Genomic DNA, 21691 nt, shown 5'->3' on the forward strand with positions numbered 1-21691 from the left:
ATAGGCCTGGACTACTCAACCTCTCTTCATAGGACAATCCCCTCATTCCAGGAATCAATCCAGTGAACCTTTCTTGTACACCCTCCAGGACAAATGTGTCCTTCCTTAGGTATGGAGACCAAAGGGAGGGAAGCCTCAGCAAAATAAACTGAGCAGGGAGGCATCCTTACATGTGCAATTCTGCTGCATTTTCCTGAGCATTCCTTCTCTCTTCAGAGATACAATTCTCATCAGCCCCACATTCCCATGAACCTTTGTGCACACGCGAGAGATTCTCTTCCCCTTCTGTGTGTGGGCCATGCACTATAGCAGCTTAAGGAAGGAAGGCTTGTGCACAATTGATTGTCCTTCCATGCCATAGGTTATGCTGTAGTCAAAAAACATTTACAAAATGTTACTGTTCAGCTTCCCCTCTCCCCACCCCAGAGCTGTTTGTTGCGTAAACCAATTGGTGGCAGATTCCATGGGCCTTGAAATTCCTGGGGGTGGGGGCGAAGGTGGCTCACTACAAGCGTGGCAGAGCAGTGCACCTCCTTCAGCCTTAGTCCCAAGTCAGAGACCAGCTCCCAGATCCTATAGATGGAGCCAGTTGCATGAGCAGGCAGGCAAGTTACATCTTCTATGGCACCCGTCCTGGATCTATCCTATACCAAGCTTGACAGGGACTCTCAATCCTATTCTTCCTCAGAACCCACCCCCCCACAAAATTCTGTAAGAGCAATGGCGCTCACCTCAAAAATACCCTGCTTCTTGGAGAGCATGCTGCCTTCCATTGTCCAGAAGTAAATATGAGATTTGCCACAAGCGATGATGAGATTGGCTTCAGTTGGGTGGAAGCTCACTGCCAGCACAGACTCGTTGGAACACTGGAAAAGACAAAACGGGAAAAAAAAGCAGCAGTTCGACAGGAACCCCGACACTAGGGCCAAAGTCACAGAGAAATCCACTTACTGCCCCTTCGTCACCTTGTGCCCATTGTATCGTTACAAACCAAAACACCGTAACCAGTTTACACCACATGCTAGAATATAGGAGAGAGAGAAAGAGGTTAGGAAACACTTCTTCATGCAAAAGGGTGAAACTCTCCCCCACAAAAATGTAAAATCTGAGATCACTAGATTTGTGTTAGCCAAAGGATATGGAGCCAAGGCCGTGGAGGCAGAATACAGATTGGCCTTCACCTCATTGAACGGCAGGACAGGCACGAGAGGGCAGCATATTCCAATGTGTGTCACAGAGGAGATATATTCCATTAAAATCAGTCATGGCATGTTTGTTATGGAGGAAGCTCACAGGTAACCATGTTTCCTTGGAACTTTTATACCCCTCCACTACCTGTGCAAGCAGAGTCAGAATTTTCCACGTTTTCCCAGAAATTAGGCCGTTTATTTTTTTTGCCTCCCGGGGAGTTAGCGTAACCAACCACTGGGGTTGCTGGTGCATCATTTCATGAAAAGAATCATAGCACAGGAGGAGGCCTTTCAGCCCATCATGCCTGTGCCAGCTCTTTGAAAGAGCTATCCAATTAGTCCCACTCCCACTCTTTCCCCACAGTCCTACAATTTTTCTCTCAAGTATTTGTCCAATTCCCTTTGAAAGTTACTATTGAAGCTGCCTCCACTGCTGTTTCAGGCAGCGCGTTCCTCAACAGAGTGAGGAACTTTTCTTTTCTTAGTGTTTTTGTATGTCATTTACCCACTGAACACAAACAGAGGCAGTCAACAGTGACCTACCATTCGATTATTCTACACGCCACCCAATGCACTTGAGCACTATCCCTGTATACAGTTGGCTGAAGTCAGTTGCTACAAGGTTTTCTAAAGTGATCGAGTGGAACAGTACAAGCCAAACAAAAGAATTCAATCACCCCTGGCACTCTAGGTGCCATTGCAGATGTACAGAGTGTTTTCCTGTTTACCACTGTAAAATCCCAATGCACAGGGAGTTAAAATGTGGAATTCCAATATGTCTGTGCTATTTACTCACTTACTCAGGCCAAAGTCAATTTATACCAGCACAAAACCAGACAGACAATAATACAGGAGGTCAAAAACAGAATGCTGGAAATACTCTCTGCAACATCTGTGGAGAGAGAAACAGGGCAAACGGGATGGATTTTCAAATGCCGGCTGGTTCGGGGCCAGGTGTGGACGCCATTTAAAAATTGCAGTCCCGGAAGACGTCTCTGGATCCTCCCAGAGAGACTGCAATGTTTAAAGTGAGGGAATGGGGAACCTGCTCGCCTGCAATCAAGGGCCCATTAATCTTGCTAGAGAGCCAGGGAGAATGGGACTGCAATTCTCAAAATCAGATTCCAGTAAACCTGAACAGTCTGGTGCACATTAGATAGATAGATATTTGATCTACAAGAGTGTCATGGGTCATAGGCAGGAAAGCAGAGTTAAGGCCACAATCAGATCAGCCATGATATCACTGAATGACAAAGCAGGCTTGAGGGGCCGAATGGCCTATTCCTGCTCCTATTATGTTATTAATTTTAAATTTGAGATTTTTGTTATCCAAAGGTGTTAAGGGATATGGGGGCAAAGGCAGTATATGATGTTAGGTTGCAATTAGCCAAGACTGCATTGAATGGCAGAACAGGTTAGAGGTGCTCAATGGCCTCCTTCTGTTCCTATTTTACTGAAAATACAAAGCAAGTCTGCAGCTTCTAAAAATAGGAAGGAAGAGGAGAGAGTGGGCTAACATTTGGAGTCAGAAACACTCATTTGTAACCAAGTGAAACACAAGTTCTGACAAAGACTCCGAGAACCTGCTGTGCATTTCCAGTTATAATCCAGATTTCCAACATTCACTGCATTTATTTTTAAATCACACATGACATTTGTGGGATCTTGCTGTGCGCAAAATTAGTTGCCATTTTTCCTATATTGCAACAGCGACGACACTTCAAAATTGCTTCATTGGCTGTAAAGCGTTTTCAGGATGTGTTGAGGATGTGGAAGATGCTATATAAATGCAAGTCTCTCCATCTCTCAGGGAGGAGCTGCTTCTGGACTGGCCTGCTCTCCACAATTAGGATTTCAAACGGTGAAACCAAAACAGCTCCCTACCTTCACGTCAGCCAGTTTTTGCTCCTTCTGCCAGTCCCATACGGAGAGGATGTGCTCGTTGGAATCATCCACCGCACAAAGATGAGCCCCACCATTCTGTTAAAGAAAACAAAAACACCAGTTAGTACATGATAAATCACTAAATTAAATAGCAAAAATCGCAGAAAGACATAGCAAGTCAAGCAGCCTCATAGGGTCGTTCCAGGGACATTAGCCAAAAAACAAACAAAAGTACATTTTTTAAAAACAGGCCCAACCGATAAAGAATGTAACCATGCAAAAAGGAAATGTAACTTAATGTTATTATTTCCAGTGTAATGCTCCAGTCCCGGAGGACCCCACTAGTTGCAGAAGGCCTCAAGGATACAGACAGGCACTGACGCTCTCTCACCTGCACCAAACAGGCTGTGGATAAGACCTTGGAAGAGAGAAAAGGCAGAGCCAGAGTGACCAGCCATGGGCTGCATCCAAACTGGACCTGTAGAAGGCCACCGTGGCCAGGTAAGTAGACCCACCTGAGTAGCAGATCCGCAGACTTGCCCAAACTCCTCCACAACTGCATCTCCCCCCTCCAAGAATCACAACCCCTCAGCCGCCAGTGACCAAAGATTAGAAGCCTTGGGCTGAAGTGGAGTGAGAATTTGAAGAGCATCTCCCACCAAACCCAAGCAACCTTCGCAACACTGCAAAGTGGCTTTGGCTCAGATTTCAGGCAGTCCGCGTGTAACTTAGAGCCCCAGTCCACAGGGGCCATAGGCAGACTCCAACAGAAATAGTTCCTCTGTGCGCACCAAACAGACTCAAAAAGCAGCATTAAAAGAAGCACACTTACAGACTTGGAGAAGGATACACAAGAAATGGCTCGATCAAAGACCCCAGATCCAATAACGTGCAGGGTATTCAGACTCACAGAGTCCCACACACGAACATGTGGCAGAAGTTGCTGTAAAAGGAAGTGAAAAGGGAAAAGCTTGCCATTACCTTAACTTTGGGTAGGATCTGCTCTGCCTGGTGCATGTAGCGTAATTCTAAGTGTGTTTTTCTACTCATTTATTAATTCCACTACGATTAATGGACAGAGATAAACTTTCCCATTGATAGAAATTACCAGTCTGCAATTCCAGTACTTTTCCAAAAATAGAACTGAGTGACTACCAGAATAGACAAGGAATAATTCAGCCATCAGTGGGAGTTACGGACGTAGCCAGAAAATTATCCCCTTATATACTTCTGTAGTTCAGAGATCATCCAGGAATCAATTAACAGACCATGCCCTCCCCACTCCTTTCCCAGTTTGCTTTTAGGGCATTACAGAACAGTTGCAACAAGCCACAATTCAAGTGAACTGTATACGAGAAATGGAGCTGGAGTAGGCCATTTAGTCCTTCAAGCCTACTTCGCCATTCAATAAGATCGCGGCTGATCTTCTACCTCAACTCCACCGTCATGTTCTATCCCCATATCCCTGAATTCCCCTAGTACTCAAAAATCTATTAATCTCAATCTTGAATATACTCAACGACTGAGCATTTACAGTTCTTTGGGGTAGAGAATTTCAAAGATTCACAACCCTCTGAGTGAAGAAATTTCTCCTCATCTCAGACCTAAATGACCAATAACTTAGACAGACTGTGACCCCAGTGTTCTAGATTCCCCAGACAGAGGATACATCCTCCCAGCATCTACCCTGTCAAGTCCTTTAAGAATTTTAAATGTTTAAATGAGATCAACTCTCATGCTTCTAAATTCTAGGGAATACAGACCACACCTGGAATATTGTGAGTAGTACTGGGCACCACACCTTAGGTAGAATATATTAGCCTTGATGGGAGTGCAGTGTAGATTTACCAGAATGATACCTGGATTCTAAGAGTTAAATTACAAGGAGAGGGGAAAACAACCCTAGTTTGTTTACCCTCGAATTTAGAAGGTTAAGGGATGATTTGATCGAAGTTTCCAAGATATTAAGGGCAACAGATAGGGTAGATAGAGAGAAACTATTTGCACCGATGGGGGAGTCTAGGACTGGGGCGGGTGGGAGGGGGTATAGTCTAAAAATTAGAGCCTGGCCTTTCAGGAGTGAGGTTAGGAAACACTTCTACACACAAAGGGTGGTAGAAATTTGGAACTCTCTTCCGCAAACAGCAATTGATGCTGGATCAATTGTTAATTTTAAATGAGATTGATAGATTTTTGTTAATCAAAGGTATTAAGGAATATGGGGAAAAGATACACAGAGTTGACTCAGCTATAGTCTCCTTGAATGGCCTCCACCTGTTCCCATGACCACTCCCGTTGCAGCTCGAGAGAATGGGCCCTTTGGGGCATTTATGTGAGAGAAAATGGAACAATGAAACAGCAAAAAAAAAAAAAAAAAAAAACCTTTTGCATTTGACTAATGAAAACTAAAATTTAAATATTATACCTTTCCGTCTTTTGTGGTTCCTGCCACCTGCCCGGTCGCCATGGTGACTCTATCAGGATGTACGGTGAGGCTTAAAGAGAGAGAGAGATCAGGAAGAGACAGATGAGTCACTATTTTGGCTTTTGTTCCTCTCCAATAATAGGACTGGGACCAGAATTTGGACATTTGGAGGCTGGACAGAGGGTAGAGTCATAGCAAGGGAGGCCTAGATACACATTACTATAGCGAATATACAGGTGTTTTATTGTTTCCATTTCACATGTTCTATTTTCCTTCACTTTGATGGTATCCTTACATATGAGAGCACAAGAGCTCCTATAACCAAGGAAAATGTACATTATTTGTTGCAGCTTCTCATTCCTCAAGAAATGCTTTGAATTTCTCCACTCACCGTGGATTGCACTGATTAGCTGCCCCATAGTAGTTTTAGACTCCCCCCCCCCCCACCCCCCAAAAAAAACAGAATTGAACAAATTCTCTGGAATAATGTTGCTGCAAATGGCATATTAACAACTGGTGTCCCTAATTCCATTTATAACTTCAATCTGATCTTTCCTCCCCCACTCCCCTTTTACTGCCAGTCAATATGTCTTCAGATCGGCAGTGGACACGCTGCTCACCTCGCTGATGCTCGAGTGTCCCACCAGTCTATCACTATCATAAAATCTTTCTGGTAAACTTGTAGACAGGATAGCTTGGTGCCCTGTAGCAGCAGGAGTTTCTGGAGCCAGAAGTAAAGTTTTGGCAAGCTGCTAAATGGGATTAAGTCAGTTTGACTGGTTGCCATGGACAAAAAGGCGTGGTGCCCTCAGGTCCAATCTGGAGAATGGCGCATTGCTCACCATTTCACATCATCGTTGTGTCCGAGGTAGTGACGCTGTAGCTGTTCCTCAACGTTATACAATACAACGACCGATGCAATGAAGTAAACAATCTCGCCTGTCGGCAGGAGATAAAGGTTGGACCGACAATCGCGTCCACGATAACCGTACCTGGAGTAATTAATTAAGGCTCTGTATACGAAGGGAACAGAAGCCACTGTATTATAACACTTAATTGTACAGACCACCATATGCATTAGAGTTTGTAATTGATATATGGTCAAACGTCAATCTCAATCCATCTCTCGTGGGCTGCAGAGAGGGTGCTCGGGTGATCAACTGCCCAAGAATACTGCTTGAGGCAGCGACTTGCAAGGCAAAACTGCTTGGGTGACAACCTGAGGTTCTGGTGCCTTCGCATGGCAATAGCCCAACTATGCCTGACCGAGGGGTGGCGAGGGTGAGGTGGGGGGGGGGGGGGGGCGGTGATGGGGATGAAATTAGATTCAGGGTTGTTTATCCTTAGAGGTGAGGCATTACTGGTGGGAAATAAAGTTTAAAGTAAAAATGGTTTAAAATATTCAAATAGGAGGACTTCAATCCTGCTCTTAAAAGTTTTGGTCATTCTATATTAGAGCAATGAGTAGTACTCCTTGTATACACAATGTGCTCATCGCAATGTTTTCTCTGTGCTAAGAATAGCACGAAAAATAGCGAGAGAAATTTGATACAAGTCCATCAAGTGCCCATTGTAAATGATATCCTTTTTATAAGGAAATTATTTTTAAACAGTGCATCGTTGTACTGCGGGAGTGTTTCAGGTCTCAGACTCTTTTCTGGACAGGAGCAACAGAAACCCCTTACACACTGAGGCAATGAGAGTCAGATTGCTAATTTCACATATTGCTGCTAAATTCCAAAACTTGTCAGAATGGGGCATGTGGGAAGGGAGTAAACAATCACTAAATAACCACTCTGTACAGTGTTACAGTTGGTCCTGCAACGCAATGACTTCAAGAGGAAGTTGGAGGGCCACCTGAGAGAAGCAGACTTGCAGGGCTATGGGGAAACCGAGCCGGGTGGAGGCATAGTGGTATTGTCACTGGACTAGTAACCCAGAGACCCAGCGTATTGCTCTGGGGACAGGGGTTCAAATCCCACCACAGCAGAAGGTGGAATTTGAATTCAATTAATAAATCTGGAATTTAAAAAAAAGCTAGTCTAATGATGGCCATGAAACCATTGTCGATTGTTGTAAAAACCCATCTGGTTCACTAATGTCCTTAAAAGGAAGGAAATCTGCTGTCCTTACCTGGTCTGGCCTACATGTGACTCCAGACCCACAGCAATGTGGTTGAGACTTACATGCCCTCTGAAATGGCCTAGCAAACCTAGCTAGCACTGTGGGTGTACCTACCCCACATGGACTGCAGCAGTTCAAGAAGGCAGCTCACCACCACCTTCTCAAGGGCAATTCGGGATGGGCAATAAATGCTGGCCTGGCCTGAATAAAAAAAAAAGTGGGACTGACTGCATAGCTCCGTGGAGAGCTGGCATGGACATGATGGGCCAAATAGCTGCCTTCTGTGCTGTAAAATGACTGACACTACAAAGTCTCAAAAGGAAATTTTTTATAGAATTTTTTTTAAAAACCGCAGAGGATACACCCATTCCATCTTCAACTTGTGGGCCGGTGGTTCTGTAGCAGCCTGCAACTTGTATGATCCAATCAACGTTTGCGGCATATACATTGCGATGGGGCGGCCACGCAGGAACATCTTCACATAGCCCTCCTCTGCAAGGCATATAACAAAAATACAAGAGTGAGACACATAGTCGCAGTTGCAGAATCCTGAAAGCTATCACGATTTTGCTCTGGTCTGTCACCCATGCTTTTTAATTTTAGGGTCATTAATCCCCAAGCTTTTCCCCACTAAGTCTCCTCTGTGAAGCACTTTGTGAAATTTTTAATGGTTAACTCGCTTGGTGGGTAGCACTCTTCCAAGTCAGAAGGTTGTGGGTTCAATTCCCACTCCAAAGATTTCAGCACATAATCCAGCTGGCACACCCACTGTAGTGCTCAGAGTGCTGCGCTGTTGGATGTGCTGTTTGCAGATCCTGCCTGCTCTTTTAGGTAGATGCAAAAGATCCCATGTGACTATTTTGAAGAGCAGGGGAGTTCTCCCCAGTGTCCTGGCCAATATTTATCCTCAAATCAACATCACAAAAATAGTTATCTTGTCATTATCACATTGCTGTTTGTGGGAGCTTACTGTGCGCAAATTGGCTGCTACATTTCCTACATTACAGTGACTAACTTCAAAAAGTACTCCATTGGGTTGTGAAAGGCACTAAATCAATGCAAGTCTTTCTTTAGTGGATGTGGGGATCACAACTCAAACTATAGGAGACACATACCTAGTTAAAGAAATGACAGGCAGATTCCTTCTCTTTACAAAAAGGTTCTGCATTTCTGAAACTTTCCGTTTTTGCATTGCAAACATACTGTTCTTACCTGTGTAGTTGAGTAAAGCTCCATATGTTGCATAGACTGATCAACTGGGATTTCATCTGAGCAACAGGAGTCTCAATGTCTGGAAAAAGCGACACCAAGAACCCTGCATCGCCTCTTCTGTGGGATGCCCACCAGATCTAGTGCCAATTAGGCACTAGAGTGGGCAGCGGCGGGCTTTCCACGGGATCAAGGACCCCGGAGACAGAAGTCCTGCCCTTGGAGAGCTGCTGGCCAGAGGCTGGCAGTTCTTTCACTAAGGAGCGCCATCACGGAGGCAGTGGAGCACCCACCCCAAGGCCCAGGAGTGATGCTGGACCCAGGCAGGTCAGGGCAGAAGGTGTGTCGCAGGGTGGGGGGGGGGGGGGGGGGGGGGGCGGCACGGTGTCGGTAGCAGGGGCAGCTCTCAGCGAGTCAGCCCCCCTTTCCAATGCCAGGTCCCTCATTCAAGCACTGTGCCTCTTAATGGAGGGAGCCCCAACCCCACCCCAGAGCCGGAAAACAGCCTACAGTTTTGCCTGCCGTGCTTCCCATGCGGCAACAGGGTCACCCGCTACGTGGCTAATTTCAGCAGTGGGGATGAGGCTCTTAATTGGGCATTAATTGCCCAGGTAAGGGTCTGAATTGGCAGTGGGGCAGGAAGCTGGTGGGGGTTCTCCCCACCGCCATCCCACCTGATATATATGCTCTCTCCACCTCCAAAGCTGCTGGGGTGTTGTGTGTGGGGGGGGGTTGCAGAAGAGCATAAAATTCCACCCCCCACCCACCCCCCAATCTAGTCTGCAGTGCTCAATCACAGCAGCAGTAAAAACAGAGGCTCCTCAGACTACACCAGGAAGCACAAGAACAAGAATTATAAAAGGGACAAAAACTAAAAGACAAATTCTTAGTGCTGTTGCATGGGAATTGTTTGCTGCTCATTTGCTCCAGTTTACTCGAGGTTAATTACTGACAGACTCAAGGACATTTGTGGTGGATTTTAGCCGCTAGCAATCAGGTCCAGCTGAAAGCAACTGTCAAATGATTCGCTAGAGTTTACAGAAAGTGAGAAAGCAGAGCAAAAATAAATAAATAAAATGAGCAGCACTGACTAATCTGCCTGGTCTTCAAATGGCGAGCTTTACATCTTTTACTGTGCAGAAGTAGCACATTGTATGTTGCTTATAGGCACAAAGGATGTCATCAGTCAATTTGACCAGGGTGGTCTCAACATGGTTACCAGAGGAAAAAAAAAGTGTAAAGTGGGAGAGTAGACATGATAAATCATATGCTTAAAATGATCGGAGACAAAATGGAGGTTAGAGATGGGGCAGTAACTAGATAGGACACAGGGTTAACAGTGGGCATTTTAAGGAGGAGGCTGATGGCATAAAAACAACAACCTGCATTTATCTAGCACCTTTAATGTAGCAAACTATCCCAAGGCATTTCACAGAAATATGGTATCAAACTAAGATTTGATACTGAGCCACATAAGTAGTTATTAGGACAGTGCTTGGTCAAAGAGGTAGGTTTTAGGGACAAATGAGACAGACCTATGGAGTAGATGGTAGGTTTGAAGGGGAGGGGAACTGTATGTGCAGAGAGAATGGTTAGTAATTTCAGCAAGCATGGAGGAGTCGAAATGATCTTGTGTGACCTGTTGAATTTCCTACATTACAAGATGACTCCACTTCGAAAGTATTTTACTGGCTTTAAAGCAATTCGGGATGTTTGTGTAGGGATTATGGAAAAGGCAGGTCTGTCCTTTCTTTTAGGTTAGATTAGATTAGAGATACAGCACTGAAACAGGCCTTTGGGCCCACCGAGTCTGTGCCGACCATCAACCACCCATTTATACTAATCCTACACTAATCCCATATTCCTACCAAACATCCCCACCTGCCCCTGTATTTCCCTACCACCTACCTATTCTAGTGACAATTTATAATGGCCAATTTACCTACCAACCTGCAAGTCTTTTGGCTGTGGGAGGAAACCGGAGCACCCGGAGAAAACCCACGCAGACACAGGGAGAACTTGCAAACTCCACACAGGCAGTACCCAGAATCGAACCCGGGTCCCTGGAGCTGTGAGGCTGCGGTGCTAACCACTGCGCCACTGTGCCGCCCTTAGACTTTTAACATTCCCTGGTGCATGTGCTATTTCAGGGGAAAAAAGTCACAGCTGAGGATTAGATGCTCAGATAAACAAATTGATTCAGTGGTCAGTTTGCATTAAAACCGTCCAGTTTATATGCAGTTTTGAACTGCCCACCAGGGGCAGAGATGGAAATTGCCTCAAGCAAATTGACTGTTTCTGTTGCAGCCAGCATTCCTATCAAGGCCAATACTGTCAGATTGGTCAGCAGCTGAAGATGAAAGCATTGTTGGCTTTAAACTAACTTTGCATGTAGCGAGTGCCCTTACAGGTTTGTAATGCCAATACGGTAAATTTAATAATCATGCATCAAATCATTTTCCACAAAAAAAAAGGTCTTAAGCAGATTGCACCCTGGAAAGATTGGAAGCAATTTAGCTTGGGAAGTGATAGTTGATAAAATTATAGCTTATGCAATCAATTCTCTCCCTTCTGTACAGTCACTCACCACTTCCATCAACCATCATTGCAGCAGGGAAGGCCACAAGGGGGATTTAATAAGAGCTTTTTAAAAATTACAAAAGAATTTTGAAAGGTTGCATACAGGAAGCCTCTTCCTCTGCTTAGAGATTAATGATGTATGGATTTTAAATGGTCAATAAAAATAAAGAGGTTAAGAGAAATTTATGTAGAAAGTTGGTGGGCCAAGGAATCACTAAGATTTGTTCATTCCACTTAGTAATTGACTTCTCATTGAGATGATATCCATTAGTTAAAAAGGTCATTCAATGTAATATTCATGAACTGTTCCCAAGTAGCTTCCCGCTTGATTACAGGCTTCTAATTCCTTATTCATTGTATCATTCGATAATGGAAGGCCATTCAGCCCATTTGAAAGAGCTATCCAATTAGTCCCACTTACCCCACAGCCCTGCAAATGTTTCCCTTTCAAGTACTTATCCTTCTGAAAATTATGGTTGAAATCTGCTTTCACCACCCTTTCACTAAAGGGGACAGATAGAAAGTAACTATTTCTGCTGTTTGTGGAGTCTAGGACTAGGGGACAGAGTCTAAAAATTAGCGACAGACCTTTCAGGTGTGAAATTAGGAAACACTTCTACACAGAAATGGTGGTAGAAGTTTGGAACTCTTTTCTGCAAATCGCAATTGATTTTTTGTTTGCCAAAAGGTATAAAAGGGATATGGAGTAAAGGCAGGTGCATGGAGTTAGGTTACAGATCAGCCATGATCTCATTGAATGCTGGGACAGGGCTCAAGGGGCTGAATGGCCTCCTCCTGTTCCAATGATCTGGAATGCAATACCTGAACATAATGTTTTACTTATTACGATTTGAGCACTCCTATTCCGTCAGGCTGTTGCTCCAGAGGTCTGGGTGATAAGATAAATATGAATAGCATTATAACGTGTACCCATCTTTGCTGGATATACTACTTTCAGCACTGCTTCCAAACATTCAAAAGGAGGCAATTCAAGCACAAAATTAACACTCACCTGCACTGAAGATGGAGTCCTTCTGTTTACTGTAACAATGAGAGAATAGAAGACAATTAAATGCCCAGCCCAAAAAAAATGCATCTCGTTTCAGAGTACAAATCAATCCCTTCAATGTGAATAATTTCAAGAGGAATCCTGAAGGATTTGCAAGAATATTTTGGTTGTACAACAGCTTATTGTATCCATAAATATTAAAGAGTCCTGCATATTTACATATGCCCATCAAGTAAAATTCTGGTCACACTTTGCAGTCACATCTATTGCTATCACACTTTGGTCAGGATCAAGCTCATCAATTCATTGTTCTTGCCTCCGCGCCCTTCAAAGTTGAAACTCCAAGACAGGACAGCAAGTCACTCTGCGACCTCCCAGCTAGTGATCCAAGATGGGTGGTGCAGTTTGCCAGAGCAGCACACACTTTGGAGCTACAGAAACAAAAATCCAAATAGGGACAAAATGGCCCCCCCCCCCCCCCCCCCCCGTTCGATACCGCCATCTCCCTCCACATATACTAAATGGTCACCGCCACATCGCTACATCTGCAAACCCCAGCAAACTTACTTGACCAGACAGTGTGTGTTCTTTGAGGCATCAGCCATGGCTCTGTTAGTCAGAGGGTTGTGGGTTCATGTCCAGCTCCAGAGACTACAGCACAAAATCTAGGCTGACACTCCAGAGCAGTACCAAGGGAGTGCCACTGTCAGATGTGCCATCTTTTGAAGAGACATTAAACAGAAGATCCTTCTGCCATCTCAGGTGGATGTAATAAGAACAGGGGAGTTCTCCCTAGTGTACTGCTCAATGTTTATCCATCAACATTACAAACAAATTATCTGATTATTATTACATTGCTGTTCATGGGAGCTTGCTGTGCACAAATTGGCTGCTACATTACAACAGAGGCAAAAGTGCTACCAAGTCACAGCTGACAAGATAAAGGGCTAATTCCACAGGAGCAGAGAATGCCAAGATCAAATGTAGCAGATTTATAAAAAAAAGTTATATAAAAGGATTTTGCTACTCTGGTTGGGGAGTCAAAGAAGAGGGGTCATTAAGAGATTGAGTATTTACTTCTTTAAAAAAAAAAAAGTGTTGTTGGAACATAGAATATTGTGCCAAAGGGAATGGTTGAACCTGCATTCCACCTCTGACCTGGTCTTTCCCCCACCCGTGAGGGTCATGTCTTCAGTTGTAAAGGTTCCAAGTTCCAGAATTCACTACCGAAGTCTCTCCAAGACCCTCCTTAAAACCTACCTCTGGTCAGGAAAGATTGGATAGGCTGGGGTTGTTTTCTTTGGTACAGAGAAGACGGAGTGGAGACCTCATTGAGGTGTATAAAATTTATGCGGCGTTTGAATACACAGTGGATAGGAATAACCCATTTCCCTTGATTGAGGGGTCAAGAACCAGAGGCATAGATTTATGGTAAGAGATAGGAGGTTTAGAGGGGATGCAAAGGGTGGTGGGGGGCTGGAACTCTTCCTGAAAAGGGTGGTAGAGGCAGAAACCCTCATAGCACTGGATATGCATTTGAAGTTCAGTAACCTACAAGGCTACTGACAAAGAGCTGTAAAGTGGGATTCGGCTGGATGGCTCCTTGTCGGCCAGTGTGGACATGGGCTGAATGTCCTCTTTCTGTGCTGTAACTTTCCATAATTCTAGGGTCACTTGTGATAATATCTCCTTTCCCACTCAGTTAAATTTTGTCTGATCATGCTCTGGTGAAGCACCTTGGGACATTTTACTACATTAAGAAAAAGGGAATATATAAACACAAGTGGTTAAAAAAAAAAGCACTGATCCTTCAGGGGAAAATTGGATCAATATTTCAAATTGAGAAAGAGACGAGCAATGGGATTAGATCAGAATTGCTCCAGCAAAGAACTGTCAGAAAAAAAAAAGACTTGCATTTCCATACTGCCAATACATCCAAAGTACTTGAAGTGTAGTCACTGTTGTAATGCAGGAAATGCAGCAGCCAATTTGTGCACAGCAAGCTTCCACAAACAGCAATGTGTTGATGACCAGATCATCTGTTTTAGTGAGGTTAGTGGAGGGATAAATATTGGCCAGGACACTGGTGAGAACTCCCCTACTCGTCTTCAAATAGTGCCACGGGATCTTTTGTGGCTGCTTGAGGGCAAATGGGGCCTCAGTTGAACGCATCATCCAAAAGACGGCACCTCCAACAGTGCAGCACTCCCTCAGTACGGCACTGAAGTGTTAGCCTGGATTTCAGTGTTCATGTCTCTGGATCCAGAGGTGAGAGTGCTACCCACTGAGCTACAACTGACACCAATTGGCCTCATGGAGTCAGTTTCACAGACTGCTCATTGCAAAGTAGAGGAAAGGAGCCCTCCAGATTGTTTTGGGTGACAAACTGCAGTACAAATATAGAATCATACAATGGCCTCCTTCTGTGGTTTAGCCATTCAGCCCATTGTGTCTGTGCCAACTCTCTGCAAGAGCAACTCACCTAATCCCACTGTGCCCCACCCCCCTGGTGACCCTGCAAATTCCCTCTCCAGAAAGTTATCCAATTCTCTTTTCAAAGCCTTCATTGAACCTGCCTCCACCACACTCAGGCAGTGCATTCCAGATCCTAACCACAAACTGTGTAAAAAGATTTTCCTCATGTCACCATTGGTCCTTTTCCCATTCACCTTAAAAATCGGTGTCCTCCTGGTTTTCACCAATGGGAACAGTTTTTCCCTTGTCTACTCTGTCCAGACCCCTCACGATTTTGAACATCTCTATCAAATCTCCTCTCAACCTTCTCTTCCCTAAGGAGAATAGCCCCAGCTTCCCCAGTCTAGCCTCATAACTGAAGTCGCTCATACTTGGAACCATTCTCGTAAATCTTTGCTTCTATTTCAAGCATCAGATACCGAAACAAACATTTGTTATTAATTATCATTACTGTCAATTTATTTCTCAGTAAAAAGACTACCAATCTACCCACAGGAACTTATTTTCAAAAGTGAGTCAGCTGTTTGCTCCTTTATCGTAGTGCTGGTTTTAAAGCCTTCATGATTAAAACCTCACCCTGTCTGGAGGCAGTGACTTTGTATTCCAATAATTACCATTTACACAGCTCAGCTGACTGGCAACTTTGTTTTCTGATTAAAGACATCAACATTCACATATTAAAAAAAAAGAGAGAGGAGACGCACCACAAGTGCAGCTTTCAAGATAACTTATCAAAAAAAAAAGTTTGCTGCCCAAGAAAACACTGAGGCTGGGGTGTTAATTAAAACATTTCAAAACGGAGAGCTATGGGTTTGTGTTAGGCAAAGGGAAAGAATGGTTATGGAGCCAAGGTGGATCAGTGGAGCAAAGATATAGTTCAGCCAAAAACCGAATTGGAGGACGCAACAGGTTGGAGGGGCTGAATGGCCTAACTCCTGTTCTGACGTTTCCATGTTAATATCTATAGAAAGTCAGAGAAAACACTCATGTCAGAGAATTAGCCATAGCTGCTTTTACGTTTCTCGTCGGCTGCTGAGACATTTGTGCGTGTGCCTCCCACAGTTGACAGCCATATCAGCTTCACTCAGATGGAGTAAGATTTCACAGTCTCACACCATGTGAATTTGCTCTGAAGACAGCAGTCATTTTGCTTGAAAAATCATCTTACTCAACACTACCTTCAAACAACTTTTCACTCAGATTGTTTTGCCCCAGATGAGAAAGGCTTTTCTTCATGTCTCCTTGGCTGCCACAAGTCTTATGGGGCACGCTAGCCCTTTAGAAAAAAAAAAATTCCTGGGATGCAGAAGATGCTGGCAAGACCACATTAGCTATGGCAGTACCATCACCCCTCTCCTGCTGTATCCTACTACAACAGAACAACATTTCAGTGGTAGTATCACATTGTTTTATCATTCAGGAGTTTCAACCCCAAAACCAGGCCCCATTTCTCTGTTCCACGATTAGTGGCAGAACACTCAGCAACTTTGCCCTTTAACTCTGGAACTCTCCCTCACACCGATTAAAGACTAAATAATAATCATTTGTATTCATTTAACACCTTGACATAATAAAATCATCCCACAGGGACTTCACAGGAGCGTTAGCAAACAAACTTCGAGCCACATAAGGAGATATTAGGTCAGATGTCTAAAGGTTTGTTCTAAGAGGTAGGTTTTAAGGAGTGTCTTGAAGAAGGAAAAGGGGTGGGGGGGCAGGGGAGAGACAAATTGGTTTGGGGAGGGTATTCCAGGAGATTAAGACCCAGGCAGCTGAAGGCACAGATGCCAATGGTGGAGCGATTAAAATCCACAGATGCTCAAGAGGCCAGAATTAGAGGAGCGCAGAGATCTCTTGAGGGACTGAAGGAGATTACAGAGACAGGGAGGAGCGAGGCCAGGGATGGATTTGAAAACAAGAATGGGTATTTTTTTTTTTTAAAAAGGCATTGCTTAACCAGGAGCCAATATAGTTCAGCGAGCACAGGGGAGATGGGTTAAAGGGACTTGGAGAGAGTTACAAAATGGGCAGCAGACTTTTGGATGACCTTATGTTAGATCCCTATCTTTCTCGTGCTTTTTTTTTCCCCTCCACTGTCTCCTGCAAAGCAGTGTGTCTCTTAAAAAAATACAAGAGATGCTCTATAAACGCAATCTGTTGTAATTGATAAATTTAGATCATTTAAAACAATTTAATTTGTAATTGGGAAATAATTTTCATATTTTTGGGGAGGTGAGGAGGAGGATTTCATCATTTTTATTCCTACGATTGCTCAACGTGTACTACGTGGCTGCAGCAGCTAATTCTTCTGAAACTTGAGCCACGCCACTAGGACACTTTAAAATAAACTTGCAGAGCACAATAGATAGAACTCTCATTTACCTTTAGTGCCCTTAATACAGTAAAACATCCCAAGACATTTTACAGGTGTGTTATCAGACAAAATTTTACACCGAGCCCCATAGAGAGAGATTAGGTGAGATGGCCAAAAGCTTGGTCAAAGAGGTAGGTTTTAAGGAGCATCTTAAAAAAGGAGGTAGCGAGGTGAAGGGGTTTGGGAAGGGAATTGAAGATCGCGGAGTCTCAATGAGTGATATGTGAAAGAGACTTGATTAGGGTTACGAAACAGGCAACATACAAAAGTGATAGCGACATGTGTCACATTATCAGTTTTTTAAAAAATTTGTTCACAGGATGTGGGTGTCGCTGGCAAGACCAGCATTTATCGTGCATCCCTAATTACCCTCGAGAAGGTGGTGGTGAGCCGCCTTCTTGAACTGCCGCAGTCCATGTGGTGTAGACACACCCACAGTGCTGTTAGGGAGGGAGTTCCAGAATTTTGACCCAGCGACATTGAAGGAATGGTGATATAGTTCCAAGTCAGGATGGTGTGGGGCTTGGAGGGGAAACTGCAGGTGGTGGTGTTCCCATGCATCTGCTGCCCTTGTCCTTCTAGGTGGTAGAGGTCATGGGTTTGGGAGGTGCCGAAGGAGCCTTGGTGAATTACTGCAGTGCATCTTGTAGATGGTATGCACTGCTGCCACTGTGTGTCAGTGGTTAAGGGAGCAAATGTTTAAGGTGGTGAATGGGGTGCTGATCAAGCAGACTGCTTTGTCCTGGATGATGTTGAGGCTTCCTGAGTGTTATTGGAACTGCACCCATCCAGGCAAGTGGAGAGTATTCCATCACACTCCTGACTTGTGCCTAGTTGATAGTGGACAGGCTTTGGAGAATTGGGAGGCAAATCACTCAGAATTCCCATCCTCTGACCTGCTCTTGGAACTAAATTAAACTCAAAGCAAATAAGGGAACTAAAAACTATCAGGGCCATTGAAGACCAACCCTTGAGACTAGGCACAATACATTCCCCTACATTAATCAATAATATATCAATCCAAAACCTGACCATTTTAGCCCATCTAACTGGGAGTTAGAGGTATTATCTATTGGCATCTAGTTTCTACACTAGCCTAGGACTACTTAAAAAAAAAAATGTCATCACTAAAAAGTTAAGCAACTTGATATCGGGCCTAATTTTATCAACTGGAACACAGTAATTCTATATTCTGCACCCAAAAAAGTTAATGGTTAACACTGCATGCAAGAGTTTGATGTCAAAGATTAATTTTAGAAGTCAAACCACATTTAAAACTACAGAACAACTCTCAAAAGCCCAATTCAGCTCTGGTCTTAGACTCGTCTATGTAAATACAGAGACGAACTGAATTGGGATTACAAGAGTAATTAGAAAATGCTGAGAACACACCCCAGCAAGAGAAAAATGAACCAGTCTTTTTTTCCCCCTCAGATAAAGACAGACTTCTGTATACCTGTAGCGATCAACATAAAGTTGAATTTGGGAGTCAAACAGATAACCGGAAGTAACAACATTAAAAAAAAAGTTAAACAAAGCTGTGCAGATACAGTGGTTAGAGACCACATCCTTTAGACTTGAAACTTCATTTTACAAAGTTTCAAAGCAAGCAAGACTCACAACAGAAGCACCTACTTATTGGCTGCTTTCTTCATCTTGATTGGGGAGTCAAGAATTTTTAGAAACTACAAGCTTGGACACTGGTTACTAGGAATGAAGGCTTCAATACACTTTACTTGACAGCAGTGTAGCTCTTATGCAGACGGAACTGAATCAATCACTTTGTACAAGGAAACCAGCAGGCTCCTGGGCCAATCAGATGCCACTTCCTATTGGGTGAGTTCCAACAACATTAATCTGGCTTTCCAGCATCACCTGATAGCACTGAAGCCACAGCCACTGGACGGTTGCCTGGAGCTGATATAATGTGTATGCTGTAAGAAGTAGACTCAGTACGAATACATTTCACATTTGAAATTTACTACTTAACTTTCAAATCTAAAATTAAGCACTGCCTGATGTGATTGTTAGAATTTTGCTGGCAAATTGTCCTCCACATTAACTCTTAGACATGCTAGCAGCTCTGGAGAAAGTCTGATCTTCCTGGGATGGCCAGTCTTTTCACAGTCATACAAGCACAGGAGGCCATTCAGACCCTCGTGCCTGTGCCAGCTCTTTGGGAGAACTATCCAATTAGTCCCACTCCCCCCAAATCTTCCCCCAGAGCCCTGAAAGTATTTCCCCTTTAAGTATTTATCTGATTCCCTTTTGAATGCTGCTTTTGAATCTGCTTCCGCCGCCCTCTCAGGCAGTGCATTCCAGATCACAACAACTCGCTGTGTAAAAAAACAAGTTTCCTCATGTCATTGCTTTGTGTTTGCTTTCAGCTCATGTCTCTGGCAATTCAGCTACTCAAAATATGACTTTTTTAATACAGATATGACAATACACATTTTGTAAGAAAATAAAACTGTTGTTACACTCAACCTGCCATCTTAACCTCTTTTTCTCCATTTTCTCGGTTCTGTTCTTATTTCAACTTCAAACGATTGTATAACTACTTTAATTACGCCTCTCTTCACCTCGAGAGTCTGCTAAACTTGTCTGTGCCTTTGTCTAACTCCCTCCCTTTCTCTCGATTGCTGCTCAGGTGTATCACCCCGTGCCACCAACCGCGCACCCCCCTCCCCCCCACCTCACCGTTAAGTGTGCAGTTGGTAGCACTCTGAGTCTGAAGATTGTGGGTTCAAGTCCCACTCTAGGACTTGAGCACAAAGCCTAGGCTGACACTCCCAGTGCAGTGCAGAGGGAGTGTTGCACTGGCAGAGGTACCGTCTTTCAGATGAGACATTAAACTGAGGCCCCGTCTGCACTCTCAGGTGCATGTAAAAGATGCCTATGGCACTATTTTGCAGGAGAGTTCTCCCTGGTGTCTTGGCCAATATTTATCCCTTACTTAACATGACAAAAAACAGATGATCTGGTCATGATCACATCGCTGTTTGTGGGATCTTGCTGTGCACAAATTGGCTGCTACGTTTCCTACATTCCAATAGTGACCAAACTTTAAAGAGTACTTCATTGACTGCAAAGTGCTCTGGACTCTGATGGTTCTGTAAAACACTATATAAATGCAAGTCTTTCTTTTAAGCACCTAGCGATGGTTTGCTACATACTGGGTATTGGAGAAGTGTATGCTGCTATTATATAGCGTTCTAACCTTTCACCCCTGCAGACTTCTAATTTCAAACTTTTTCCACACTTCTTTTCCTCTTCTGCCTGCCTGCCGTCATCGGCAATTTGGGAAAGGAGACACTTTACAAAATTTGCTGTGCGATTGTCTTTTGAGCAGCTTCTCAGCAAATCTTTGGCTAATCACATGACAAAGATGGCCTCCAGATTGACGGTTGTAAATCTTGGACCTGATTATTGGTGCTAAACGCAATAAAAGCCGTGAAGGGCTACATTCAGTGACAGCCACATAGCCACAATAGTGTTTAAAAAAAAGCATACAGGAATCCAAGCTTTATAAATAAACTACAAAAGAAAATAAGTTATGCTAAACATTTATATGCCATGAGTTGGGCCTAAGCTGGAGTATTGTGTCACATTATCTGCACTACACCTTAGAAAGGGTGTCTTTGAAGATTTGTAAGAATGACGCCAGAGTTAAGGGACTTAGTTATGTGGAGAGACAGGAGAAGCTGAGGTTGTTCTCCTCAGAGCAGAGATGGTTAAGAGGAGATTTAACAGAGACATTCAAAATTATGAAGGGTTTTGAGAGAGTAGATAGGGAAGAAACTGTTTCCACTAGCAGGAGGGTCAGTAACCAGAGGATTTAAGACAATTAGCAAAAGGACCAGAGGGCAGAGAAATGTTTTATTTATTTTTAATTAACGAAAGTTATGATCTGAAATGTTCTGTCTGAAAGGGCAATGAAAGCAGATTCAATAGTAACATTCAAAAGGGAATTGAATAAATAGTTGAAGTTGAAATAATTGCAGGGTGGAGTGGAGGGAGAGCGGAGCTGGGGGTGGGGGAGGGGGGGGCGGGTGGGAGTGGGGCTGATTGGATAGCTCTTTCAAAGAGCCTGTACAGGCACAATGGGCTGAACTTTTTCTCAAAAAATATACTTTATTCATAAAAATTTGTAACAGTACATAACTGTTGAAATTTTACATTGCATAAATGCAATAAATTCAATTTCTGTTAATACAGTATGTGGCATTCTTGAGGTGCTACACTACATTTGCAATGTAGATTATATTTCACGTCAAACATTCTCTGGTTCATACATCCTGAAGGGTTTTACACAGTTTCAGCCCCTCAGTGTACTATGGCAGGAGGGCCTTCGACTGTGGCTTTTCCCCATTGTGCCTTTGTGGTGGGTGCCCCAAGCTTTAATGCAACCCTCAGCACGT

At 43.8% G+C, this 21691-nt stretch overlaps 1 protein-coding gene across 1 annotated transcript in view; it reads right to left on the bottom strand.

Annotated features, from left to right (window-relative positions):
• Positions 1–19073, bottom strand: part of eml2 (EMAP like 2) — a 54955-nt gene extending 35882 nt beyond the window's left edge. Inside the window, 8 exon segments of the mRNA XM_068018980.1 lie at positions 732–866; positions 3075–3170; positions 3907–4017; positions 5500–5569; positions 6342–6512; positions 7974–8115; positions 12425–12453; positions 18906–19073. Coding sequence (XP_067875081.1) covers positions 732–866; positions 3075–3170; positions 3907–4017; positions 5500–5569; positions 6342–6512; positions 7974–8115; positions 12425–12453; positions 18906–18925 — 774 coding nt within the window. The 5' untranslated portion in view covers positions 18926–19073.
• Positions 19074–21691: the final 2618 nt, after the last annotated feature.

This window comes from Heterodontus francisci, chromosome 40, assembly GCF_036365525.1.
Source record: "Heterodontus francisci isolate sHetFra1 chromosome 40, sHetFra1.hap1, whole genome shotgun sequence".
In the NCBI taxonomy this organism is placed as follows: Eukaryota; Metazoa; Chordata; class Chondrichthyes; order Heterodontiformes; family Heterodontidae; genus Heterodontus; species Heterodontus francisci.